This window comes from Mesoplodon mirus (assembly GCF_964341445.2).
Source record: "Mesoplodon mirus genome assembly, chromosome: 5".
Classification (NCBI taxonomy): domain Eukaryota; kingdom Metazoa; phylum Chordata; class Mammalia; order Artiodactyla; family Ziphiidae; genus Mesoplodon; species Mesoplodon mirus.
In genome coordinates this window covers 124958565-124983067 of record NC_138980.1, presented here as the reverse complement: position 1 = coordinate 124983067, position 24503 = coordinate 124958565, and the positions used below count along the sequence as shown (strand labels likewise).

General features: G+C 37.5%; 1 protein-coding gene across 1 annotated transcript in view; it reads right to left on the bottom strand.

Moving 5' to 3' along the window:
• The window catches only part of ANKRD31 (ankyrin repeat domain 31), a 133797-nt gene that overhangs the window by 66498 nt on the left and 42796 nt on the right, over nucleotides 1-24503 (bottom strand). The window contains exons 10-15 of the mRNA XM_082624141.1: nucleotides 22124-22279; nucleotides 14076-14218; nucleotides 7497-7641; nucleotides 4396-4445; nucleotides 1919-3434; nucleotides 1225-1395 (exon numbers count right to left, since the gene is read on the bottom strand). Coding sequence (XP_082480267.1) covers nucleotides 1225-1395; nucleotides 1919-3434; nucleotides 4396-4445; nucleotides 7497-7641; nucleotides 14076-14218; nucleotides 22124-22279 — 2181 coding nt within the window. The remainder of the gene's footprint in view (nucleotides 1-1224; nucleotides 1396-1918; nucleotides 3435-4395; nucleotides 4446-7496; nucleotides 7642-14075; nucleotides 14219-22123; nucleotides 22280-24503) is intronic.

The following is a 24503-nucleotide window of genomic DNA, read 5'->3' as shown; positions in this document are numbered from 1 at the left end:
GAAAATAGAAGACACTCTCTCTTCTTCAAGTGGCCTACAGTATAGTGGAATGACAGACATGTAAAAACTTACATTAAAATATGATTCAGTGCTGCTAGAGAAATGTATTAGTTTCCTGTGGTAGCTGTAACAGATGACCACAAACTGGGTGGTTGTGTTGTGCGTAACACAACACAAATATATTATCTCACAGTTCTGGAGACCAGAAGTCCAAAACCAAGGTGGCAGCAGGGCTGCACTCTCTCTGAAAGCTCTAAGGAAGAATCCTTCCTTGCTTCCTCCAACTTCTGATGGATACCAGCATTCCTTAGCTTCCTTGGCTTTTGGCCACATTGTTCCTTTGCCTGGCTCTTCACATTATCTTCTCCTTTCCTGTGTGTCTCAAAGCTCTCTCCATTTTTCTTTGATAAGGATACTTGTTGTAAGATTTGGGTCCCATGTGGAAAATCCAGGACAACCTCCTCATCTCAAGATCCTTAACTACATCTGCAAAGATTTTTTCTAAACAAGGTAACGTTCACTCTTTAAATGAGATAGTATCACAGATTCCAGGAATTAGGACATGGACATATGTTTTGGGGGGCCACTATTCAACCCACTACAGGAGGTATGTATAAGAAGGGCTTTAGTTTACATGACAGGCGGACAATGGGGGAAGGTTCAAAGAGTATGCCTAATGTTCCTACCTCTTACTATATCAACTTTTTCTTACTAAATCAACTTTTCGGTGCTTAACATTTAACCTGAAGTAGTCCAGCCTATTGTTCACACAGAACTAGCTCCAAGAATTATCAAAGAATAGTCAGCTATCCATGCTGCCAAACACACACAGTTCATGCATCTGACACAAAGAAACTAGTGGCTATGCTTCTTTAATTTCCCATGTGTTAAAAGGGCTCAGTGAAAGTATCTAAGGGATCTGACACAGTTCAGGTGTGCTGCCCCCACTCAACATTCTTGCTGTCTCTACTGTTTATCTTATCTCCTCTAACATAACAAATTAGAAGTCATAGGCAAAAATATGACAATATATTGGAAGACTAAGAGATTCTCAAGTGGTGGATTACAATAAAACCATCTGACAAATATAGCTGAAATAACCTTAAAAATTAGTGAATGACTAAAAAAAACAGTAAATATGAAAGTGTATAATCCTTTGAAGGAGAGTGGATTGCTAGGCTTGATCATGCAAACCTTTCCCTATATAAAAATAGGAATACAAACCTTGGCTGCAGGTAGCTTTCAAGAAATTTTGCCTTTTTCTGAAATTCTGAACTTTTTTGTGTTCCTGGATGTTAGCAGGCATGTGAATTTCTGAATCTGTTTTTTCTTTCTTCTCCTCACAATTTCTTATAGTGTTTTCATCTCCATTGACATTATTAGTTAATTCCTCACCTGAAAAACAAACATTTTGCAATATCAGTGTTGTAGGTCTCCTTACCCGTTACATGACTAAAAAAGAGTCTAGTCATATTAATTGTTCCAAGTTTCTGTTCCTAGCCGGACTGCTTATTTTAAAGGAGTGGAAGCCTTTAAAAATGTTTTCATACAACAAACATAAATTAGTTTTCTGGATGCAATTTCAACTGTGAATCACTGAAATCAATGGAGCTAACAATTTCCTGCTATGAAAATGTTGTTTGGTTTCTTGATACTAAGTAGGTGCTATATTAAAAAAACTCATAGAAACATAAAAGCTCATAGATATACTGTTTATTATCTCCTGTCAATATCAATTTAGCACCTTCTTTCAAAGTAAATACCATTACTTAACTAATTAACAGTATCTCCAAATTATGGTCCACATGTCCTCATTCTTACCAGTTTGGGCATAGGTTGAGTGAAATTCAGTTAGAAATTTCTGTGAAATAAGTAAATCTATAGGAAATGTGTACAAATTGAGCAATACTACTAATACCTGGTTTGTGAGAAATTTCCTTCTCCTCTCTTTGACTAAGCTGTGAGACGGTCAATTCTTTATTGATATTGTCAGTGGACTGAAAGCCTATACTATGTATAGTTTTGATCTTTTGTCTCCTTTTTTCAACTTTAGTTGTTTCTATTACTTGAGAATGAACAACTCTGGATAAAGGCCTATTTGAAGAACTTGGTTTTTGGCCTTTGTCAGTGTAATTCCTTTTAGTGTCTCCTTCCTTATTCACCTTTTCCACAATATGTGTATCCGTTTGATTCATTAAAGGAGTTGGTATTCTGGGGCTACAATCCTGAGGCCTCTCGAGTAGTTCCACATGACTAGTCAACTTTGAAACTTCATGTGTTGAGAGTGTTCTTGTACAAGCAAGTGAAGTATATTCAGGACTGCCATGTGAGTGATCAAAAGAAGTGCCACATGTACATTGTTCATAATTTGAAACATGTTCAGAAACTATTATATTATCTGAATTAGAAAAACTAACAGCTTTCTGTTGTGGAAATATGGTTAGGCTGCCTGCTTTTATTAACTCATTTTCCTGTGAAAAATGGTCTTGAGAAGGTAAAAATTGTTGAAAATCCATTTCTTCTCTATTTGTTTTATTCTCTTTATAATTATCGTGGGTTTTGCAACCTGAAGAACTTATCACCTTTTTAAGTGTTACAGTCTTCTCAGAAGCACAGGAATCACCATCATCATCATTATTAAAATTTTCCTTTATAAAGGATGGGGAAAAGTTTTCCCACTTATTAGGGCTCTCATCTTTTTGAACTGAGTTACTGTTTTCATGAGATTTATAAGGGCTAATGTGCTGCTGTTCTTGGTGAGTATGAGGCTGCTGATCTGTAGTAACAAGTGGTAACTCGGTTTTTTTATGTAAAGAAAGTCCTGAGAAAGAAACGGCTTCAGCTTGGTCAGTGGATTCTAATTCCAAAAATTTTATTTCTTGTCTATCTGATAAATCCAGGCTTTGGGTATGTGTCTCTTTGGGAAATGAACAAGTCTCAACATCGTTACTTAAACCATTTTTCAGGCCTGACAGAGATGGGCTAAAAGGTTTACATGACTTTTCTGGAAGGTCATCAAGGGTTTGGAGAGTATGTTGTTGACAAGTAATCAATCTGTTTATTTTTCTGGAAGAAGAGACAGCTATTGTCTTTCTTGGATTGCTTTCTTGGATTGCATCATCCACTTGAGTCCTTTTATGTCGTGTATTTCTTCTTCCTTTATCTTTAGACACATTTGTGCTGGGATCCTCAACACCATGGAGACTGTCCTTTCTGAGTCCTGTCCAGTATATTTGGTTAAGAGTTGATCGTGTATGCTTGGATTTACCAAATTTCGTGTTTTGGGAATCTTTTTGGAAATGTTCATATACATCTTCATTTATAAATAAACCCTCTTTGCTTCCTTTATTGTCTTTTGCATGTTCTGGCTTCTGTCTCTTCGAATTTTCATCACAAACAAACCCACTGTGATTTTTAGAACTGAATTTTGGTTTCTATAGAAACAAAACACATAGTTAGCTTTAATTTTCAACTATAGTTCTACACTTAATTCATTCTGGATTGGAGATAAAGCAAACTAATATTCCATTCAATGTTATAATTTGATCTAACCACAGGGCCTGCTGGGATATATACAACCTGATTTGTATTTCAGAAAAGCAGACTAACAGAAGAAAGGCAAAAGTAATAGACTCAGTATGTGTACTAATCTTTATTTTCTCCTGTACATTTTAATTTCTTTTTGCCAGTATTTTAGCACTATCTTACTAAACATAATGAAAAATTTTAATCTACCTAATTTTTAGAGGTTTTTAAAACAATCAGATAATTCCTTTACAAGGAATCTTTACAAAAATACTGTAGAAACACTCTCCACTTCCATTTGTTATATAGATAGACCTAGAATTAAGAGAGTTTCTTCCTCTGGTATCTGTGAGAGACCACAGGTAGGGCAGTGGAAGAATGGATTTAAAAACAAAAGGATAGATATACAACCAAGTTGGCCTGCATGCAAAGATTACTGTGGGCTGCCAAGATTAAAACAGGGACAGTGCTTCCTCTCACACATCACAACACAAGCACCAGATGAAAAGTAACTGCCCACCACATGAAGTTTGAAGGGATGGATCGACACTTTTGACTCTTATACTGTGCTCAGGCCAGAGGAAATTCGACATTGTTGATAACCCTCATGGCTCCATAAAGAGGAGAAAGGAAATGGAAATGGCTACCAATACATTAGTGTGCCCACATATGCTTTATTTACTCAATTGCTTCCCAAACTAACAGGCCAGAACCTTCTGATTATGTAATTATTCCAAAGTGTCTTAAAAGCAAAGGTGAAGTCACTGTTCCTGGTGAATGCTTCAGTCGTCTTTCTTTCCCCTCTGATGATCTATAAAATAACCAGCAGGTGTGCTCTATAAAAATGTTTATTGCTGAACAGAGATATACCTTGTGGTGTTCATCCTCTAAGTCTGAAGGGTCAGTGCTATTTGTCTGCGCTGTAAGCAAAAAGAGAAAAATCAAAGAAAAGAGCCTCCAGTAGTCAGACTCTAGACTTCTAAAACCAAAACTCCTTTGCCATGAGAAAACCAAGTGGAAAAAGTGAAATTATGCAAACACTTTCTATTAAAATTGGCACATATAACATTCCATAATTTATAATTTCCATATTTATTGAGAGAGCTGAAAACATTTCTCTAGGAAAAGCAAAACAGACCCAACAAAATTATGCTAAAGATGGGCACTGAACTCAGTATTTGTATATTCCCCACAGTTATACTCAGATATGCAACTGTGTGGAAGGTTTTATAAGGCAAAAAATTTTTTCATAATTAATTGTATTATCATCATTTTCTAATATGTCTGCTTAATAAAGTTGCAGGATACATGAGTAATATACAGAAATCTGTTGCTTTTCTATATACTAATAGTGAACTACCAGAAAGAGAAAGCAAGAAAAAAAATCCCATTTACATTTACAATCTCATCAAAAAGAATAAAATACCTAGGAATAAACTTAACCAAAGAGGTGAAAGACCTATACTCTGAAAACTATAAAACACTGATGAAGGAAACTGAAGATGATACAAAGCCATGGGAAGACATACTGTGTTCTTGGACTGGAAGAATACTGCTTAAATTTCCATACTACCCAAAGCAATCTACAGATTTAATGCAATCCCTATCAAAATAGCCACAACATTTTTCACAGAACTAGAACAAATAATCCCAAAATTTATATGGAACCACAAAAGATCCTGAACTGCCAAAGCAATTTAGAGAAAGTTGAACAGAGCTGGAGGTATCGTGCTCCCTACTTCAGACTATACAATACTACAGTAGTCAAAATAGCACAGTAATGGCACAAAAACAGACACATAGATCAATGGAACAGAATAGAGAGTCCAGAAATAAACCAACACACCTATCTTCAATTAGTCTATGACAAAGGAGGCAAAAACATACAATGGAGAAAAGAAAGTCTCTTCAACAAACGGTGCCTTCAATAAGTGGTAAAACTGGACAGCTACATGTAAAAGAATGAAATTAGAACATTTTCTCACACCACATACAAAAATAAACTCAAATGGATTAAAGACATAAATGTAAGACCAGAAACCATAAAACTACTAAAAGAGAACATAGGCAGAACACTCTGACATAAATCATACTAATATTGTTTGGGATTTGTTTCCTAAGGCAAGGGAAACAAAAAGTAAACAAATGGGACCTCATAAAACTGAAAAGCTTTTACACAGAATAGGAAACCATTGACAAAACAAAAAGATGACGTACTGAATGGGAGAAAATATTTGTAAAAGATACGACCAATAAGGGGTTAATATCCAAAATTTATAAACAGCTCATACAACCCAATATAAAAAAAAAATCCAATCAAAAAAATGGACAGAAGACCTGAAAGATATTTTTCCAAACAAGATAACACAGAAAGGGCTTCCCTGGTGGCGCAGTGGTTGAGAGTCCACCTGCCGATGCAGGGGATGCAGGTTTGTGCCCCGGTCTGGGAAGATCCCACATGCCGCGGAGCGGCTGGGCCTGTGAGCCATGGCCGCTGAGCCTGCGTGTCCGGAGCCTATGCTCCACAACGGGAGAGGCCACAACAGTGAGAGGCCCAAGTACCGCAAAAAAAAAAAAAAAAAAAAAAAGATAACACAGATGGCTAACAGGCACATGAAAAGATGCTCAACACTGATAATCATCAGAGAAATGCAAATTAAACCAACAATGAGATATTACCTCACACCTGTCAAAATGGCTATCATCAAAAAGTCTACAGATAACAAAGACTGTTAAGGATTTGTAGAAAAAGGAGCCCTTGTATACAGTTGGTGGGAATGCAAACTGGTAAAGCCACTATGGAAAACAGTATGGAGGTTTCTCAAAAAACTAAAAGAAGAACTACCGTATGATCCAGCAATTCCACTGCTGGGTATATATCCAAAGAAAATGAAAACACTAATTCAAAAAGATACACACATCCCAATGTTCAAAGCAGCACTACTATTTACAATAGCCAAGACATGGAAGCAATCTAACTGTCCATAGCAGATGAATGGATAAAGAAGATACAGTATTATATATATACAATGGAATATTACTCAACCATAAAAGAGAATGAAATGCTGCCATTTGCAACAACATGGATACCTAGAGGGTATTATTCTTGGTGAGATAAGTCAGAGAAAGACAAATACTCTGTTATCACATATATAGAATCTAAAAAAATAAAACAAACCAATGTATATAACAAACCAATGTATGAACAGAAACGGACTCACTGATATAGAGAACAAAGTAATGGTTACCAGTGGGGAGAGGGAAGGGGGAAGCGCAAAATAGCATTTTGGAATTAAGAGATACAAACTACTATGTATAAAATAAATAAGCAACAAGGATATATTGTACAGCACAGAGAATGTAACCACTATTTTGTAATAACTTTAAATGGAGTATAATCTATAAAAATACTGAATCACTACACTGTACACCTGAAACTAATACAGTATTATAAATCAATTATACTTCAATAAAAAAATAAACAGTTCTTACATAATCTTCTTGAAACTGCAGGTCAAGTTCTTTTGTAGTTCAACTTAGTGCAATGATGAATGACAAGGCAAAAGTACAGCCATAAGAAAATATTCTTAAGGAATGAAAGTAAACAATCCTGGCCATATTCATGGAAATGATAAAGCCAAATATAAGTTACATCACCTCATGTTATTCAGACAACGGATTACGGGGAAAAGACCCAGAACTTTACAAAAGTTTTCTTAACTGTTTCCAATACATATCCTGGGGGAAAGTACATTTAATACTATCTTTCTTTGTTCTTTTAGAGTTCTTCCATTTGGTGCATTTGCAAACAAGTCAGTGTGCTCAACTAAAGGAATGGAGCAAGGACACGACAGGATGGATTTTCTCAAAATTTATGAGGAAAATCAATTTAATTTCTATAATTCCAAGTTTGATTTCTATAACTCTCTACTGACATGATGAACAGATATAACAGGGCAGTTTAATTTTACCTGATATAAGATGTTTTTGATGTTTAGGAACGTATCTCTCAAGGAGACGCTTCATACATGAGTCTTTGGCTTCATCCAAAGCACACTTTCCACTGTCATTTCTAAATAAAGGATCTGCTCCATTCAAAAGAAGTAACTGTGCCACCTAGAGGAAGATTGTGTGAGAGAGCCCAGACAAAAGGTGTATTATTATAAATGTGTGCTAGCATACAACTCTAAGCAACATCAAATATTTCTTTCAACAATACAGTTTGGGTTTCCTGTAACACTACTGCCCAAAACCAAAAATTAATGTAACTGCTACTGAATCATAATTTATTGATATAACTATGCCTTCTCTTACAAAAAAAAAAGGAGAGAGGAAGTAAGGAAGAGGGAGGAAAGGAGGAATGGAGGAGGGAGGGGCAGAAATGTTTGTGGTTCAGTTGCTGATGAAATGGAGCTAGTAGATATACCAGGAATTAGGATTACATTCTGTAGTAATAAATGTAATTTTAACAGGTTCCAGGAAATAGCTAGATCTTCTGTATAGACCTGTGTTGCTGCTGCTCCCCCTCGGTATCAGAGAGAAACAGGTAAATCCTTAATCTGTTACTGCTCCTCAAGTAACCTCCTCTATGATGCTCTCCCTGACCTCCTCACCCACTGATCCCCTAGAGAAAAATGACCTCTTTATTCTTTTATATATATATTTTATGTCCAATATGCTCTATATTATACTTATTTCTTATATATTTCTCTCTCCTGTACTCCCAGTTTTTTGAGGGTAGGACTTTGTTTTCTCTTTAAATTAATTTATTATTTTTGAATAGGAAATTAATAAATATGGTTCAAAAATACAGAAGGCTCAGAGAAGTAGACAATGAAAAATAAGTTTCCCTCCTCAACCCTTGTCCTCTAGTCATCTAATTATTTTTTCTAAGTCAGCTCTGGTTACAGTTTCTCCTGAATTTTTCCAGAGTTAGTCTAGTCCAACAGGTATATATGTACGTATCATAACTGTGTACACACATCTTTTCTTACACAAGTGGTCATATACTATATACATTCCTCTATATCTTAGCTTATTTCCTGCCCACCCCACCCTGCAACAGACTTTGAAGATTGTTCCAAATCAGTATGGATTGAACTTCATCATTCTTTTTAGCAGCTGAGTAATAGTTTGCTTTTGAATGTACTATATGAATGTACTATAATTTACTTAACCAGTACCCTACTGATGCATGTTTAAGTTGCTTCCAAGTTTTTGCAACAGATATATGTCTTAATCATCTTTATATTCCCAGTGTCTATTTCAGTATCTGGCATAGAGTATATATTTAATAAATGTTGTTTAATAAAAGAATGAATGTTGACCATGGAGGATGTGGGTAACAGGCTTTAAATAACATACTAAATGAAGCCTAGATTTCCATGTTAATGTTTGGAATGAGAGAAAGGATCTGAATTTCTGTAAATTTTATGCATCTAAAGATTAAAGGTCTATACATTTTTCCTTTTATAAGAAAGCATTCTAGGAGAGAAAAATGTCCCACCACACACAGGGAGAATATGAGCTAAATCTTTTAAAAATTATTAAGACTCAGCAACTTGATTCTGCTTTTCAAATGGCTTTACTGTGGGAGTTTAATGCTAGATAGGGGGATTGAAAGTAATAGTAGATACAATTAAATTTATAATTCATATTCCTGGAGCTTCACATTTTATTTAGTAATACAAATAGAGAGTGTACCACTTTCTTTCAGGAAAAGTAATTTCATAAGTGGGTTGCCAAAGGAGCTGTGTTGCTTATCTCTGGAGGTTTCATGTCAAATACTAAGCCATTGCAGTATGAAAGTAACTCAGGATCAATAAGCATGAGAAGGAAGATGGGAGGAAGGGAAAAGGCAAGGGCTAGAGCTTCACTTTTCTGTTAATCTGGGTTGGTGATCCCAAGGGAGTGAATACATTACTTCGGCAGAGTCTCTGTTTTAGACTCTGGATACTCTGCTTCACCAACTATTCACATTTACCAATTCTCTCTATAGCTTGGTATCAGGAATTCTGAAGCCTAACTAATATATCCTCTTTAAAAAACTCTCTTCTTACCAAATGGCAGTAAATCAGTTATTTCCACTGCGTTTTTTACCCCTATTTTAAATCTGCATTTAGGTTCTGTATTAGTTATCTGTTGCTACCTAACAAGTTACCCCAAAACGTAGTAGCTTAAAACAGTAATAAATATTTATAATCTCATAGTTTCTGTGGGTCAGGAATTTGGGAGTGGCCACAGGTGGATGGTTCTGCCTCAGGGTCTCTCATGAGGTTACAGTCAAGAGGTTGGCTGGAGATACAATCACCTAAAAGCTTGCCTGGGGACTTCCCTGGTGGCGCAGTAGTTAAGAATCCGCCTGCCAAGGCAGGGGACACGGATCGAGCCCTGGTCTGGGAAGATCCCACATGCCACGGAGCAACTAAGCCCCTGGGGCACAACTACTGAGCCTGCACTCTAGAGCCCACGAGCCAAAACTACTGAGCCCACGCGCCTAGAGCCCATGCTCCGCAACAAGAGAAGCCACTGCAATGAGAAGCCCGCAACGAAGAGTAGCCCCCACTCGCCGCAACTAGAGAAAGCCCACGTGCAGCAACGAAGACCCAACGCAGCCAAAAATAAATAAATAAATTTATTTTAAAAAATTTAAAAATTAAAAAATAAAAATAAATAAAAGTTTGCCTGGGACTGGAGGATCTGTTTCTAAGATGGCTCACTCACATGGCTGTGGGCAGGAGGCCTTTGTCCACTGCCACATGAACCTCTCCACGGAGCTGCTTGAGTGGCTGCATGAAATGACATCTGGCTTCTCCCAGCATTGCTGAACAAGTGAGTGAGAGAACAAGGAAGAAGCCACAACAGTTTTCAACCTAGTCTTAGAAGTCATGTACTGTGTCACTCCTGCCACATCGTGTTTGTTAGAAGCAACTCACTGAAACTCCAGCCCACCCTCCTGAGGAGAGGAATCAGGATCTACCTTGCGAAGGGAGGACTGTTAAAGAATTTGTGGACATATTTTAAGATTACCACATGTTCTTAACTGGAACAAGCAGAGCAATTTCAGTAAGTGGCTGGCCTCACAATCCCTACTTATTTAGTTCATCAAACAATAGGCCCCATAAGGAAATACACTGCTACTTAAAGCGTGCCCATGGCTTTTCACCTTTAATCATATTATTGACTCTAGTGCTTTCCTCCCTCTAGAATCAGCTGACTTCTGTGTGGCTGAACCACACTGACTCCATTTTGTCAGCTCTATCTTAGGTCTCAAGTCCTACCCCTCCCCTTTCTGCATGATTAAGCTTTAGCCTACTCACAAGGAATGTGCCCAAGCCAGATAAATTCCCTGTCAACTTTTACCCTTGCTTTCATCTGATGTGAAAACTGGAAGAGTGTCTTTTGTTGACACAGATGCTTAATGGTCATGAGACCCCCCAGGGGGAGGAAAAATCTCCAGTTCCAGTCAGTGTGGACATGCTTCTCATTTGGTAGTCAGATTCTGTTGTCAGCTTTGGCCACTTTAAATCTCCCTGTGCTCCTTTCAGTGGTGAGGAGCACAGCTGAGAATGCCTCTGGATTGTTGTCTGCCCAATCCTGCCAGTATGTAAATTACCCACAATAAAGTTCATAATTGCACTTTATGGAATTGCCTGCTTTGTTTTCCAGTCTCTCTCAAAGTTCCTTTTCAGTTTGGAGGATATTATTCCATATCTCTGCCTTCCAACAACTTCCTTGCATAAGAAGCCAACAGGACAGAGAATAAAATTCTTTCAAGTACTGGAAAAGACAGTATTTTTACCATACATCCCTAATGGAATATAAACAAAACAAAAAGAACTGTAAAAAAAGCACTTCATTAGTAGTTCCATTGTTAATAATAATATTGTTAATATTCATAATAATAATATACTAATAGTAATACTGTAAGTATGCTGTACAATAAAGAAATTAATGTATTAAGAAACAAATGTTTAGCATAAGAGAAAAAGAGATACAAGTATAAAATCAAAGTTATTATGAATCTATAATATTAAGTCTGAAATGGAAATATCAGTAAGAACTCATGATTTGTTTTTCTTTCTAAAAGCATACATTTCACTGAAAATGCCTAAAAACAATGACATCCAATAGCAATGAGCACACCTAGCACCCAGATTGTGGTCTCTGATAGATTTTACATTAAAACACCATTTAGAGAAAATATGGGAAGAAACAAAGATAAACTCAGTCAAATCCAGGATTTAGGAAGTTCTATAAGACAAATGACCCAGGTTCTAGAAGACACAAAAAAACAAAATATAGGAAGAACTGTTATAGATTAAAACACACTTAAGAGGGACTTCCCTGGTGATCCAGTGGTAAAAAATCCACCTTCCAATGCAGGGGACGCAGGTTCAATCCCTAGTCAGGGAACTAAGATCCCGCATGCCGCAGGTCAACTAAGCCTGCGTGCCACAACTACTAAGCTCCTGCACCTCAACTAGAGCCCACGTGCTGCAAACTACAGAGCCCACGCACTCTGGAGCCTGGGCACCACAATTAGAGAAGAGAAAACCCGCATGCCACAACTAGAGAGAAGCCCGAGCACTACAACAAAGAGCCCACACGCCACAACGAAAAATCCTGCATGCCTCAATGAAGATCCAGTGTGCCGCAACTAAGACTCGATGCAGCTAAAAATAAATAAAATAAATAAATAATAAACCTATAAAAAAACCCACACACACTTAAGAGACATAACAAACACATGTAATGTACAGACATTGATAGATCCTGATTCAAACAAAAACTTGTAATAAAAAAACATTTTTATATAATTTGGGGAAATTTAAATATGGACTAGATATTATTAAATGGTATTTAAATTTTTAATTTTTATTAGGTAAGATGATAAAAAAATGTGGGTGTGGAAAAAAATGTCCTTATCTGTTAGAGATGTAGGTACACGTATTTATGGATAAAATGGTATGATGTCTGGGATTTTTAAAAAATACTCCCAACAACAACAAAACACCATCCATGCTCCAGCCTGTTGATGTGGTATGACTTTTTAAAGTGTAGTAGAATATACAATCAAACTTTATAAGAAAGCTCACTCGAGACACAAATGGAATGCATAATCACCATGTCTGGGGGATATCTTTTCAATATCTGTGAATCCCAGTAACACTGTCAGTGAACCTCCAATTCAACATCTCAAATATTTATATACCACAGGATACTTCAGGAGTTAGAGGCCTGTGTCTTTGGTCCCTTTTACTTCACTAAGGGTACAAGAGAAGGCTACATATCTGCAAAGGCCAGAAAGAAGACTGCAGTTATAGCCTGTGAGGCAGAAGTTAATTGGAGCCAAGTTATCAGGAGGGGCAAAGGAAGAACTGAGAAAGAAAAGAAAAAAAGGTATAAAGCACCCACGGCTTATATTACCCAAAGGGAGAAAAGATTCTTGACCAGGACAGGTCAGCCCTGGCAAGTTGGAGAGCGGATGGGCCATGGAAAGAGAGAAGAAATGCTTTGGCATGAGGTTTCTCTGCTAGAGGCCAGTTTTGAAGAGCAGATAAAAGACAGAGAGAGGGCTCACACCATCACTTGTTCTAGCATTCTTCTGGCCATTAAATTAGGTCCAAGGCAGAGTTCTCTCCCCCAAGTCCTCTACAAAATGTGCAGGAATGACCACCTACCATCAGGTGATACATTATCCAAAAAAAGCAAAACCACCTAAACCCTCCAAACTAGGAAGGGATATGTCCTATTTGTCTATGCCCATGGTTCCCGGCAGCCTTCCCCAGATCTACCTGTGGTAGGCATTTCTTCTGGAGGAACACTGAACAGATCTTCCTGAGCCTAGTTGATTAGCCCCTTTTCCTACCCTAGAGGTTTTAAACCCAGAGGCAACTTCCATTACTTGAAATAAATAATAAGCTATTTTCACAAGTGCCTCAGACCAATGCAGTTCCTGGACCAGAAAAATGTCTAGGAAGCTCAGAACATATATGATAAAGCAAGTGTGCTGGAATTCATAATCTTAATTAACATTACCATTATTGAAGTTACTATTAACCAACTTGTATAGAATTATAGTATTTTGATACTATAACCACTGGTACCTCTGTGCTGGTGTGTACTGGCTGATCATTAAAACCTGGGAGGTTCTCATGTCTTAGTCTGACTCTGAAAGTAACACTAGACTACAAAAAGCTGTAAGCCTGCTATCAGGGCTGGACATCACTGTGTAACACTCTAAGAAGGAAATGTTCTCCTAAAGCCTATAAAGAACCATACAAAAAGAGTCTAAAGAAATTTTTAAAATACTGTGTATAACCAAAATACACATTCTGTAGTTATTAAAAGTAACATGTAAAATGGGATCTACCACATTAGGCACAACCGATCCATCACACAGTAAAATTTTATTATGAATTCTGAGTATTGATTAGCAGAATGAACTGAAACTGGATCCCTATCTGTTTTTCTATTGCTTGGTCCCAGAGGTTTTTTAATACTTGAAGAATGTAGTGTTTGCTCTGCAAACAAAAGAATCACAGTACCTTATAATGTCTATTCATCACAGCATCATGTAGGGGAGTGATCTGGTACATTCCTCTTATATTTACATCTGCTCCACCCTTTAATAGTTCACTTGCTGTCTGATAAAATCCTCCTACACTAGCTTCATGAAGTGCTGTCCAACCTGTTACACAAAAAAGAAATGGTGTTTGTTTATATTTGGCATCTTAATAATGTTTGTGCTTGCCCTTAAAATAAGAACTCTAAGTTGTTGCTTTAAAAATATTTTGGTTATATGAGACAAGATAATCTCACCATGAAAGCAACCTGTATTATTTGTGGATTCAATAAATCTGATGGACAAATAAAATTCCTACCCCTAATTCTGTTGGTGTTAATATGGAATTTTACTTATGAAAATAAGTAAAATATTTGAAACTATTTTTGCCCCCCTCAAATAAAAAGGCTGTAAGGGGGGTCATTATTAGCTCATAGAGAATGCTGGTTGCAGGCTACTTTTCTGCAGAGAAGAGGGGGAAAAGCCTTATTTGTAACTCAAGGTACTTCCATTAAAATAACCCACCCAGCCAGCAAGACTACGCAGACGTCAGTTCAAAAGTATACAGTCGACTTGTGAACAACGTGGGTTTGAACTGTGCAGGTTCGCCTTATACACAGACTTTTTTCCAACAGTAAATACTACAGTACTACACAATCTGAGGTTAGCTGAAGGAGTAACCATGGATACGGAGGGCTAACTGTAACTTATTCTCAGATTTTTGACCACACAGAGGGTTGGCACCCTTAACTCCCACGTTGTTCATGGGTAAACTGTATATTTCTTTTCTCCCTATTTGCAAAAAGTTAGTTACAGTAAATTCAACAAACATACCACAAACTGCTCCAAAAAAAACCAGTCATCCAAATAAATATCTTCTTCCTTTGCTAGCCAGATATAATGGTATAAGTCAAAGATATCTAAACTCCAAAAAATCATACGATTGATATAAGAAAACATAAAAAGTTGCAATCTTTCCTTCCATAAACCAGAGTTTCTCAATCTTGGCACTAATATTTTCAGAACCTTCTCCATAATCCAGTTTCTCAATCTTGGCACTGACATTTTAGGCTAACTGTTCTGGGCACTGTAGGCTGTTTAGCAGTATCCCTGGTCTTAATCCATCAGATGCCAGTAGTACCCTGCTGCCCATTCCAGTTGTAAAAACTAAAAATGTTTCCAGAAACTACCAAATGTCCCCTTTGAGGGGACACTCCAGTTAAGAACGTCTATAGAAGGACTTTCTCCAATAGTATTAATTAGAAAGCCTTGAGGAAGAAATGAAGAGCACCAAAACTGGTAAATATATAGTTAATAGAATTTATTTCCTATAAATTCCTTAAAATACACAAAGCTACTTAAAGCAAAAATTATAACTATGTTTTGGAGTTTATCCTGTATATACATGTAATATATGCGACAGACATAACGTAAGGGATAAGGGAGGGGCTTCCCTGGTGGCACAGTGGTTAAGAATCCGCCTGCCAATGCAGGGGACACGGGTTCAAGCCCTGAGCCAGGAAGATCCCACATGCCATGGAGCAACTAAGCCCATGTGCCACAACTACTGAGCCTGTGCTCTAGAGCCCATGAGCCACAACTACTGAGCCTGTGTGCCACAAGTACTGAAGCCCGTGTGCCTAGAGCCTGCGCTCCACAACAAGAGAAGCCACTGCAATGAGAAGGCTGCACACAGCAACAAAGAGTAGCCCCCACTCACTGCAACTAGAGAAAGACCACGCACAGCAACGAAGACCCAATGTAGCCAAAAATAAATAAATAAATTTATAAAAAAAAGGGAAAAAGGAGATGTATTTGATGTTCTTACATTTTATATGAAGTATTACAATATTAACTCTAAGAAGACTATAAAACATTAAAAATGTATATTGTAATCCCTAGAGTAATCACTACAAAATAATGCAAAGACAAAAACAAATAAATGAAGACACAAGAAACACGAGTAAAATGGCAGTAAATCCAAATATTCATATTAAATGAAAATCGACTAATTACCCCAATTAGACAGGCAGAAGTTGTCAGAATGAAATTAGAACATTTTCTCACACCATATACAAAAATAAACTCAAAAAGGATTGAAGATGTAAATGTAAGATGGGAAATCATAAAACTCCCAGAAGAAAACAGAGGCAGAACACACTTTGACATAAATCATAGCAATACTTTTTTGGGTCTGTCTCTTAAGATGAAGAAAACAAAAGCAAAAATAAACAAATGGGACCTAGTTAAACTGAAAAGCTTTTGCACAGCAAAGGAAACCATTGACAAAACAAAAAGACAATGTACTGGATGGGAGAAAACATTTGCAAATGATATGACCAATAAGAGGTTAATATCCAAAATACATAAACAGCTCATACAACTCAATATCAAAAAAACAGACAGGCCAATCAAAAAATGGGCAGAAGACCTGAACAGACATTTTTCCAAAGAAGACATACAGCTGGCTAACAGGCACATGAAAAGATGCCCAACATGAAAAATTATCAGAGAAATGCAAATCAAAACCACAATGAGATATCACCTCGTAACTGTCAAAATGGCTATCATCAAAAAGTCTGCAAATAACAAAGGCTGGTGAGGATGCAGAGAAAAGAGAACCCTTGTACACTGCTGGTGGAAATGTAAATTGGTACAGCCACTATGGAAAACTGTAGGGAGGTTCCTCAAAAACCAAAAAACAGAACTACCTTATGATCCAGCAATTCTACTGCTGGGTATGTATCTGAAGAAAATGAAAACACTAATTTGAAGATACATGCACCCCAATGTTCACAGCAGCATTATTTACAAATAGTCAAGATTTGGAAGCAACTTAAGTGCCCAACAATGATGAACAGCAAAATAAGATGTGGTACACACACACACACACACACACACACACACACACAATGGAATATTACTCAGCCATAAAAAAGAATGAAATCTGTCATTTGCAACAATGTGGATGGACCTAGAGAGTACTATGCTTAGTGAAATACGACAGAGAAAGACAAATACTATATGTTATGACATGTGTGAAATCTAAAAAATAAAACAAACAAATGTATATAACAAAACAGAAACAGCCTTACACATATAGAGCAAAAATTAATGGCTACCAGTGGATAGAGGGAAGTGGGGAGGGGCAAGAAAGGGGTAGGGAATTAAGATACACAATCTACTATGTACAAAATACATAAGCAATATGGAAATATTGTACAGGACTGGGAAATATAGCCATTATTTTGTATTAACTTTAAATGGAGTATAACATATAAAAATATTGCATCACTGGGCCTCCCTGGTGGCGCAGTGGTTGAGAGTCCGCCTGCCGATGCAGGGGATACGGGTTCGTGCCCCGGTCTGGGAGGATCCCATATGCCGCGGAGCGGCTGGGCCCGTGAGCCATGGCCGCTGGGCCTGCGCATCCGGAGCCTGTGCTCCGCAACGGGAGAGGCCACAACAGTGAGAGGCCCGCATACCGCAAAAAAAAAAAAAAAAAAAAAAAAAAATATTGCATCACTATGTTGTATACCTGAAACTAATATTGTAAACAACTAAACTTCAATTTTTAAAAATAATAAAGAAATAAATGTTTGAGAAAGCCATGTTGGAGTTGAAAGAATAATTAAAAAAATAAAAAATATGTATACTGGCCTCTGCCCCCGGTTCCTAACACAGAGCTCCTAATACCCTTGTAAACAGGGGTGGCAGGAGAATCTTTCGTCCTTATAGTCTTTGACCCTAGTTCCTGATACAGAATTTCCAAGACCTTTGTAATTTCCTGAATGATAGGAGAATCGGTCTCAGAGCTCCTAAAATCCCTTGGAATTTCCTGGGAGATAGAAGTGTATTTTGTTCCAATGAGGCAAGTTTTGGTGGGCTCATAGATGAGGCTGGTCACCAGAAAGACCAAGTCATAATTAGAAGCTGGAACTTTCAAGTCTGCCTCTGTACTTCAGAAAGGAGAAAGGGGCTAGAAATGGATTTAATAATCGATCATGCCTACGTGATGAAGTCTCCATAAAAATCTCCAAAGTATGGGGTTTGGAGAGCTTATCCAGGTTGGTGAACACATCTGCATGCTGAGAGGACAGCACACCCCAATTCCATGGAGACAGAATTTCCTGTTTCAGACCCTTCCAGACCTCACCTTATGTACCCTCTTCATCTGGCTTTTCATCTGTATCCTTAATCATATGCTTTATTACATAATAAACTGGTAAATATAAGTTAAGTGCTTCCCTGAGTCCATGAGCTGTTCTAGGAAATGATCAAATCCAAGAAATGGGTCATGGTAACCCCCAGTTTGTAGCCAAGGTGAGTGAAAGCTGTGGGTAACCTGGTGATCTCCTACTTGTGATTGGCATGTGAAGTGGGGGTCAGCCTCATGGGACTGATTTCTTAATCTGTGGAGTCTACACTAACAATGTTTAGTGTCAGAATTGAATTGAATTGCAGGATACCTAGGTGGTGTGGAAGAATTGTTCAATGTATGGAAAACCCATGTATCTGGGTGTGAGTAGAGGAGAAACACATGAGTGTTTCCCTTTACAATAAGTACGTAACAAAAACAAATACGGAGAATCTAGGAATTAGGTATATGGATGTTCACTGTTCAATTCTTTCAACTTTTCTGTATGTTTGAAATTTTTCATAATTTCATAAAAATTTTCAAATAAATGTGAACTTTTGGAGGATAACTATTTAAGAACTATCTATTTTAAAAAAAATAATATAAAAACTCTCTTCCCCCAAAGTACTGTCTCCAATAAAAAGCATGAACTAATTGCTATTTAGATTCTGGGACCTGTAAACCAGTGGAAATTTGCTTACTGATAATGTACACTGGTTAACTTGATTATTTGTCACAGTCTAGGTTTAGTGGGATAAAAAATGAAGTATCAGAAATCCAAAAGTTATTAACTTTGGAATGTAGGTGATTATCCTTCTAGGAAACTTCCTTTCCTTATTTAGGTTTTGCTTAAACTACAATAAAAATTAGTTTCCTAAAGGGGACAGAAAAGGCTGCTACAGGAATGAGAAAATAACCATAACAAAGGATGTTTGTTTTCCCTGAGCTCAGAATGACTAAAAGATAAGGTAAATGTAAAGCAACTGTCTGGCTTCCAAGAAAAAGCCAGTCTCGTACACTAAATTTACTTCAGAAAATTCCCAAAGAAAACAAAGTCCATGTGAGCAATTCATAGTAAATGATGGGGTCTTGGGGAGGGAAGCTGAAAATGAATGCTACTTTAAGTGTGACCTAAGTAAGCAAGGATGACCCAGTGATGAACAGTATCAGTTCCAGGGTTGAAAGAAATTCCCAGCAGCAACAAAGCCAGAGGGACCTTTATTCTGCAGAAAGCTACTCTAGACCACATAAAGGGCTACATATTTCAGAAAGAAATCAAATGTAACAAAGAATTTCCCTTCTCCTAAGGCTTACTCCTTCTGTTGTAAAACCACTCCTCTTAAATAAAGATGGAGTACATTTTATAACAGATCTTTTATTATCTCCCAAAACTGCAGGTTGGGAGATCCTTAAGCAACATAGTTTTTTTTTTAAAAAAAAATGTTAACTATCTTGGAGGAAATTTCTTCAAAGGTTAATAAGAGTGTAAATTTCCTATGAAGACAATATAATTTAATGCATTTGTTTAAAAAGATTCAAGATCATAATTATATTAGTTATATGATCTAATGCAGCAATTGTTAACACCCACAGAGATATAAAGTGCACTCTCTTCATTACAGTCCTCAACAATTTTGCCTCTCATTTTTTATCTGTCTCTTGCCTTGCTGTTGGCTTAAACTTCTTGCTATTATCAATATCCTGGCCTAAGCCAACCTTTCTTTTCAGTTCTAATGTATCATAGGCTTAGGAATCAGATAGGATTCTGTGTAAAATAATGCTCAAGTCATTGATCTGAGAGGGTTTTAGCAAAGAAGCTTTATTAGATCTATTTTAGGTATTCAGAATTTATTTTCAGGCTACTTCATGGTTGTCACCCTTGGTTTTGATAGGTAAAGAATTATTGAGGGCCTCCCTGGTGGCGCAGTCATTGAGAGTCCGCCTGCCGATGCAGGGGATACGGGTTCGTGCCCCGGTCTGGGAGGATCCCATATGCCGCGGAGCGGCTGGGCCCGTGAGCCATGGCCGCTGGGCCTGCGCGTCCGGAGCCTGTGCTCCGCAACGGGAGAGGCCACAGCAGTGAGAGGCCCGCATACCGCAAAAAAAAAAAAAAAAAAAAAAAAAAAAAAAAAAAAAAAAAAAGAATTATTGAAATTGGTTTTTGAAATCAAAGATATCACAAAATGTAAATGAGGACTTATAAAATGCAAATGTTACCTATAAAAAGACCATTGGTCTGTTACTATAACATTTTGTTAATTCCTCAAAAGGCACTTAAGCCTTTATTGGATTATCTCACAAAATAAATTTATTTAAACCTTCCTAGTAGATACTGTATATCTTTTTGTTTTCATAGTATCTGGCACAGAGAAGGCATATGGTAAAAGCTCACTACATTGAATTATATGGAGGCCATACACCTCTTGTCAGTAGTTCTTGAACATTAATGAGAATAAAAATCATCTAGGGAACTTGATTTCCAGATTTTAACCTACAGATTTTGATTGTGACTTTGAGTGATTTTGTGTGTGTGTGTGCTTTGGGGGGGTGAAGTAAAGGTTGCATTTTGAACAAATATTTTAAGTGACTCTTACGAAAATGGCTTATGGACAACCCTTTGCAAACACTGCCCTCTGCAATTCTGTGGGATGTGGTAGCCAGAAGTAGTAAAGGTCAGATTAAGATGCAAATTGAGAAGGAAAAATAGAAAACAAGAGAGTTCAAAAAGTCTGGAAAATATGGAAGGATAAAGAATTCATGAAGGTCACAGAAGTACCTAGGGAAGTGAGAAGAAGGTCACTGCCTGGCCAAAGACAAGCAGGGAATAGCAACTGGGGATGTTAGTGATGGCACAGAAAAAAAGGTTAATGAAAAGAAACATGTTAAGATTGATGTTTGGGAAATCCATAAAGTCCAATTAGTGGCATGCTGAACTACTCCTGAACTTAAGGAGCACATAGAGACTAAGAGAAAGAACCATATATTTCTCAAAATCAAGGGAGCAAGTGCTCTGGCTAGCAAGTAAGGATCCAAGGTTGAGAGCTATAAGACCATAATGGATGAACTGGGTGTGAGACTTAGAGTAATAGTCTTTAAAACACTGATTATAGGATAAACCCAGGTGCTGCTAAAGTAAGTACTGGGGGTGCTTGTCCATGGACTGTGCTGCTGATCTCTGTGTACCATAAGACTTTGTGCACTGTTTCATACACCGAGAAAGTCTAGAAACAATAGTAAAAGTATGGACACAGTACTGCTCAGTGTTTTAAGTACTTACGTGCCTTTAAGAAATCATTCCTCTCCAGGAGAACGTATCAGGTTCTCCCCACAGGAAGACTGTACCAGAGACCTAGCCTCGCAGAAAGACTGTTCTTTCTGAGCTTCCTGCCCCACCCTCTCTACCTCATAGTCTGTTCTCTCCATTTCCCTGGCAATTGTCCTTGCTGTACATCTACCATTTTATCATCAATTTTCCCTGAAGCTCAGTGTACCATCTGCTTCTTTCAGCTTTGAACCTCACTCCTCTTCCATTAAAAGCTGAGTCCATAGTAAAAATGCCTACACAAAGCCAGCAAGCCAGCCCCAGGAACCCCATCCTTCTGTGTAATGCCACTGCACATGGCCCACCTGGTGCAGTGGGCCTTTGAAGGCATAACCTTTGAAGGAAGGCATAATCTTTGAAGGTGAAATGTAATGTTCTTCTCCTGCCTCTCCCCCCTAACTTACCACTTCCCTGGGAGATGATGGTGAAGCACTGCCTAAGTAGAAAAATTACCTGGAAGCTTTCTGTTTGAGACTTGTCTTAGGCCTACTTTGCCATACTTTCATAGTAGTGACTCAGCTGAAACTACAAACCACTCTTAAGATAACTGTAAGTGGTAACCACAACCTACCAGCATAACTTGGTTGATTAACATTTCCACCTTTCTTCACATAATGAAGAACAAGATCAGCGTCATTGTGCAGAGCAGCTTTATACAATAAGTTCTCTCCAAAGATGTTTCTACGGTTAATGCTACAACGAGATACTTTATTCATCTTCATTTTTTCTGAAATGAGGGCATGAACAAAAGAAAACAAAAAAATTAATAATCCTTATTTGAAAATCAAGAGGAATATAAGTAATAGAATGAATCCAGTCAACATTCTGGAATAGAGTATATTACATTATGGAAGAGTATTTCATCCATTAACCCAACTATAATGGTATCTACATGCAAAAAGGTGAAAAAGACAAATGTCATTAGTTTGAAATATGTGAGTAAATTATACATCATGTAAGCAGTTTATATTGATTGAAACTCCAGGAAAGGTGCATACATGAGAAGACTAATGGATTATTTTCTTAAAAGTTCTGGTGAAAGGGATTATTTAAATCCAGAATTAGATGTTATTAAACCTAACAAAATATTACAATACCAAAATGTCTTATAAAACCATGAGGAGAAAATCTCAGAACTATATAAGGAAGATACAAAAATTAACCCCAGCAAGACCAGAAAAGAGAATGCTAAATTTTCTTTCTTTACTAAAAATAATTGTCATGAAATTAAATAAAGCTTGGTCTTGAGCAGTATAATAGTTTTGATTTCCTAAGCTGGGAAATACACAATTAAAATAGTTTTCCAGGTTATATATACCAAGTATCATTTCTCCCCTGTGCCTCCTAAACTCCTCATCTAGATAATCCAAATCCTGTCAATTTTTACAGATAATACTCATTTGGTTTTCCTGAATTTCAGAATAGCATTTTTTTCCTTTGGCACACCGCCCAGCTTGTGGGATTGAACCCCAGGCCCTCGGCAGTGACAGCGCAGGGTCCTAACCACTGGACCGCCAGGGAATTCCCTCAGAGTAACTTTGGTGATAGCTTTTCCAGTTTCATCTAAATAACCTGCCCCATCCTAAAACCTCAGAAAGGTAATCGAGTACTGCAACAGATTTCTTAATGGACCACAATTTAACTGCTTTGTTTTTATTTGATTCTCTCCATTCAGTTCCACTGTAAAACAAACCAACTGCTGAACACCTGAGCCTGCCTCCCCCCACCCCAGACTACAAAGCATTCTGTTCCCACCAGATAAACTATATGCAAAAATCAATAGTCTTTACTCCCAGATCTTTCTTTTCCAGTTGTACCTGCTATTATAAATATGGAATTTATTCAAAATAACAAATTAAGAATACAAAAATTTTCAATGAACCTAAGTTGTGAAAGACATTCACTTCCAATCATGACTAAATAACTGCTGTGACTTGCCCTCCCATTGTAAACAACTAGAATATTAAACAAAATATATGGGGGAAAAGACCCTTTATTCAGACATTGGAAAACAGGTAGTTCAGACCTATTTGACTCCCCTGAGTGAAGACAAACAATGAAGTGAGCCCTAAGGTCACTCACTCAAGCTTCTTGTCTGGAGGCTTTTCAGAGTATAGCACAAGCATAGCAAGGTGATTCTGCTGAGCTAAGGAGACAGAGGTCAGAGTCTGGGGAGGCTGGGGTGAACAGAATTTACAGAGCAGGGCACCAGAGATGAGAGCATAGAGAAAAGGCACCAGAAATCTATAAGAAGGGCTCCTTGAGTCGTTATCTGAATACTGAACTGCTTATGCGTGGGGTGAATCTTCATGAGGCTGGGCAAGAACAGTTACCCAGGAACTATAAATTAACAACCATCAGAGATCACACAGGCTGGGAGACATTCACATTCCTGCCAGGCTGAGGAGAGAGACCTTGCTGAACTACTGGAACATTCAGAGAGACCTTTAATGGGTCATGTCTTAGTAGCAGAGCTAAAATAGTTCTAGAGTAAGGCCTACACTAGACCTAACAAGGTTTTAAAAAAAGTGTTGAAAGGATCAAACTGATCTTCAAGTAACTTGTTGGCCAAAACAAAAATCAACACTCTTAAAATACACAGAATGACACTGAATAACATTCTGCTGCATACGGATATACAATTGTTCTCTACTAAAAAGGCCTTGTGCCTTTGTCAAAACTCAGGGTTTATTTCTGAACTCCCTTCTCCTTCCATGGACCTATTTCCCTATCTTGATGCCAACATCATGCTGTTTTGATTATGCCATATAATAATTCTTGAAATCAGGTAGTGTTAGCCCTTTAACTTTGTTCTTTATCAGAGTTGTCTTACTATTCTAGATTCTTTGCATTCCATATGAATTTTAGAACCAGCTTTGGAATTTCTACAAGAAAATCCTACAGGAATTTTGATTGAGATTGTACAGAATCCATAAATATACCTGAGTAAA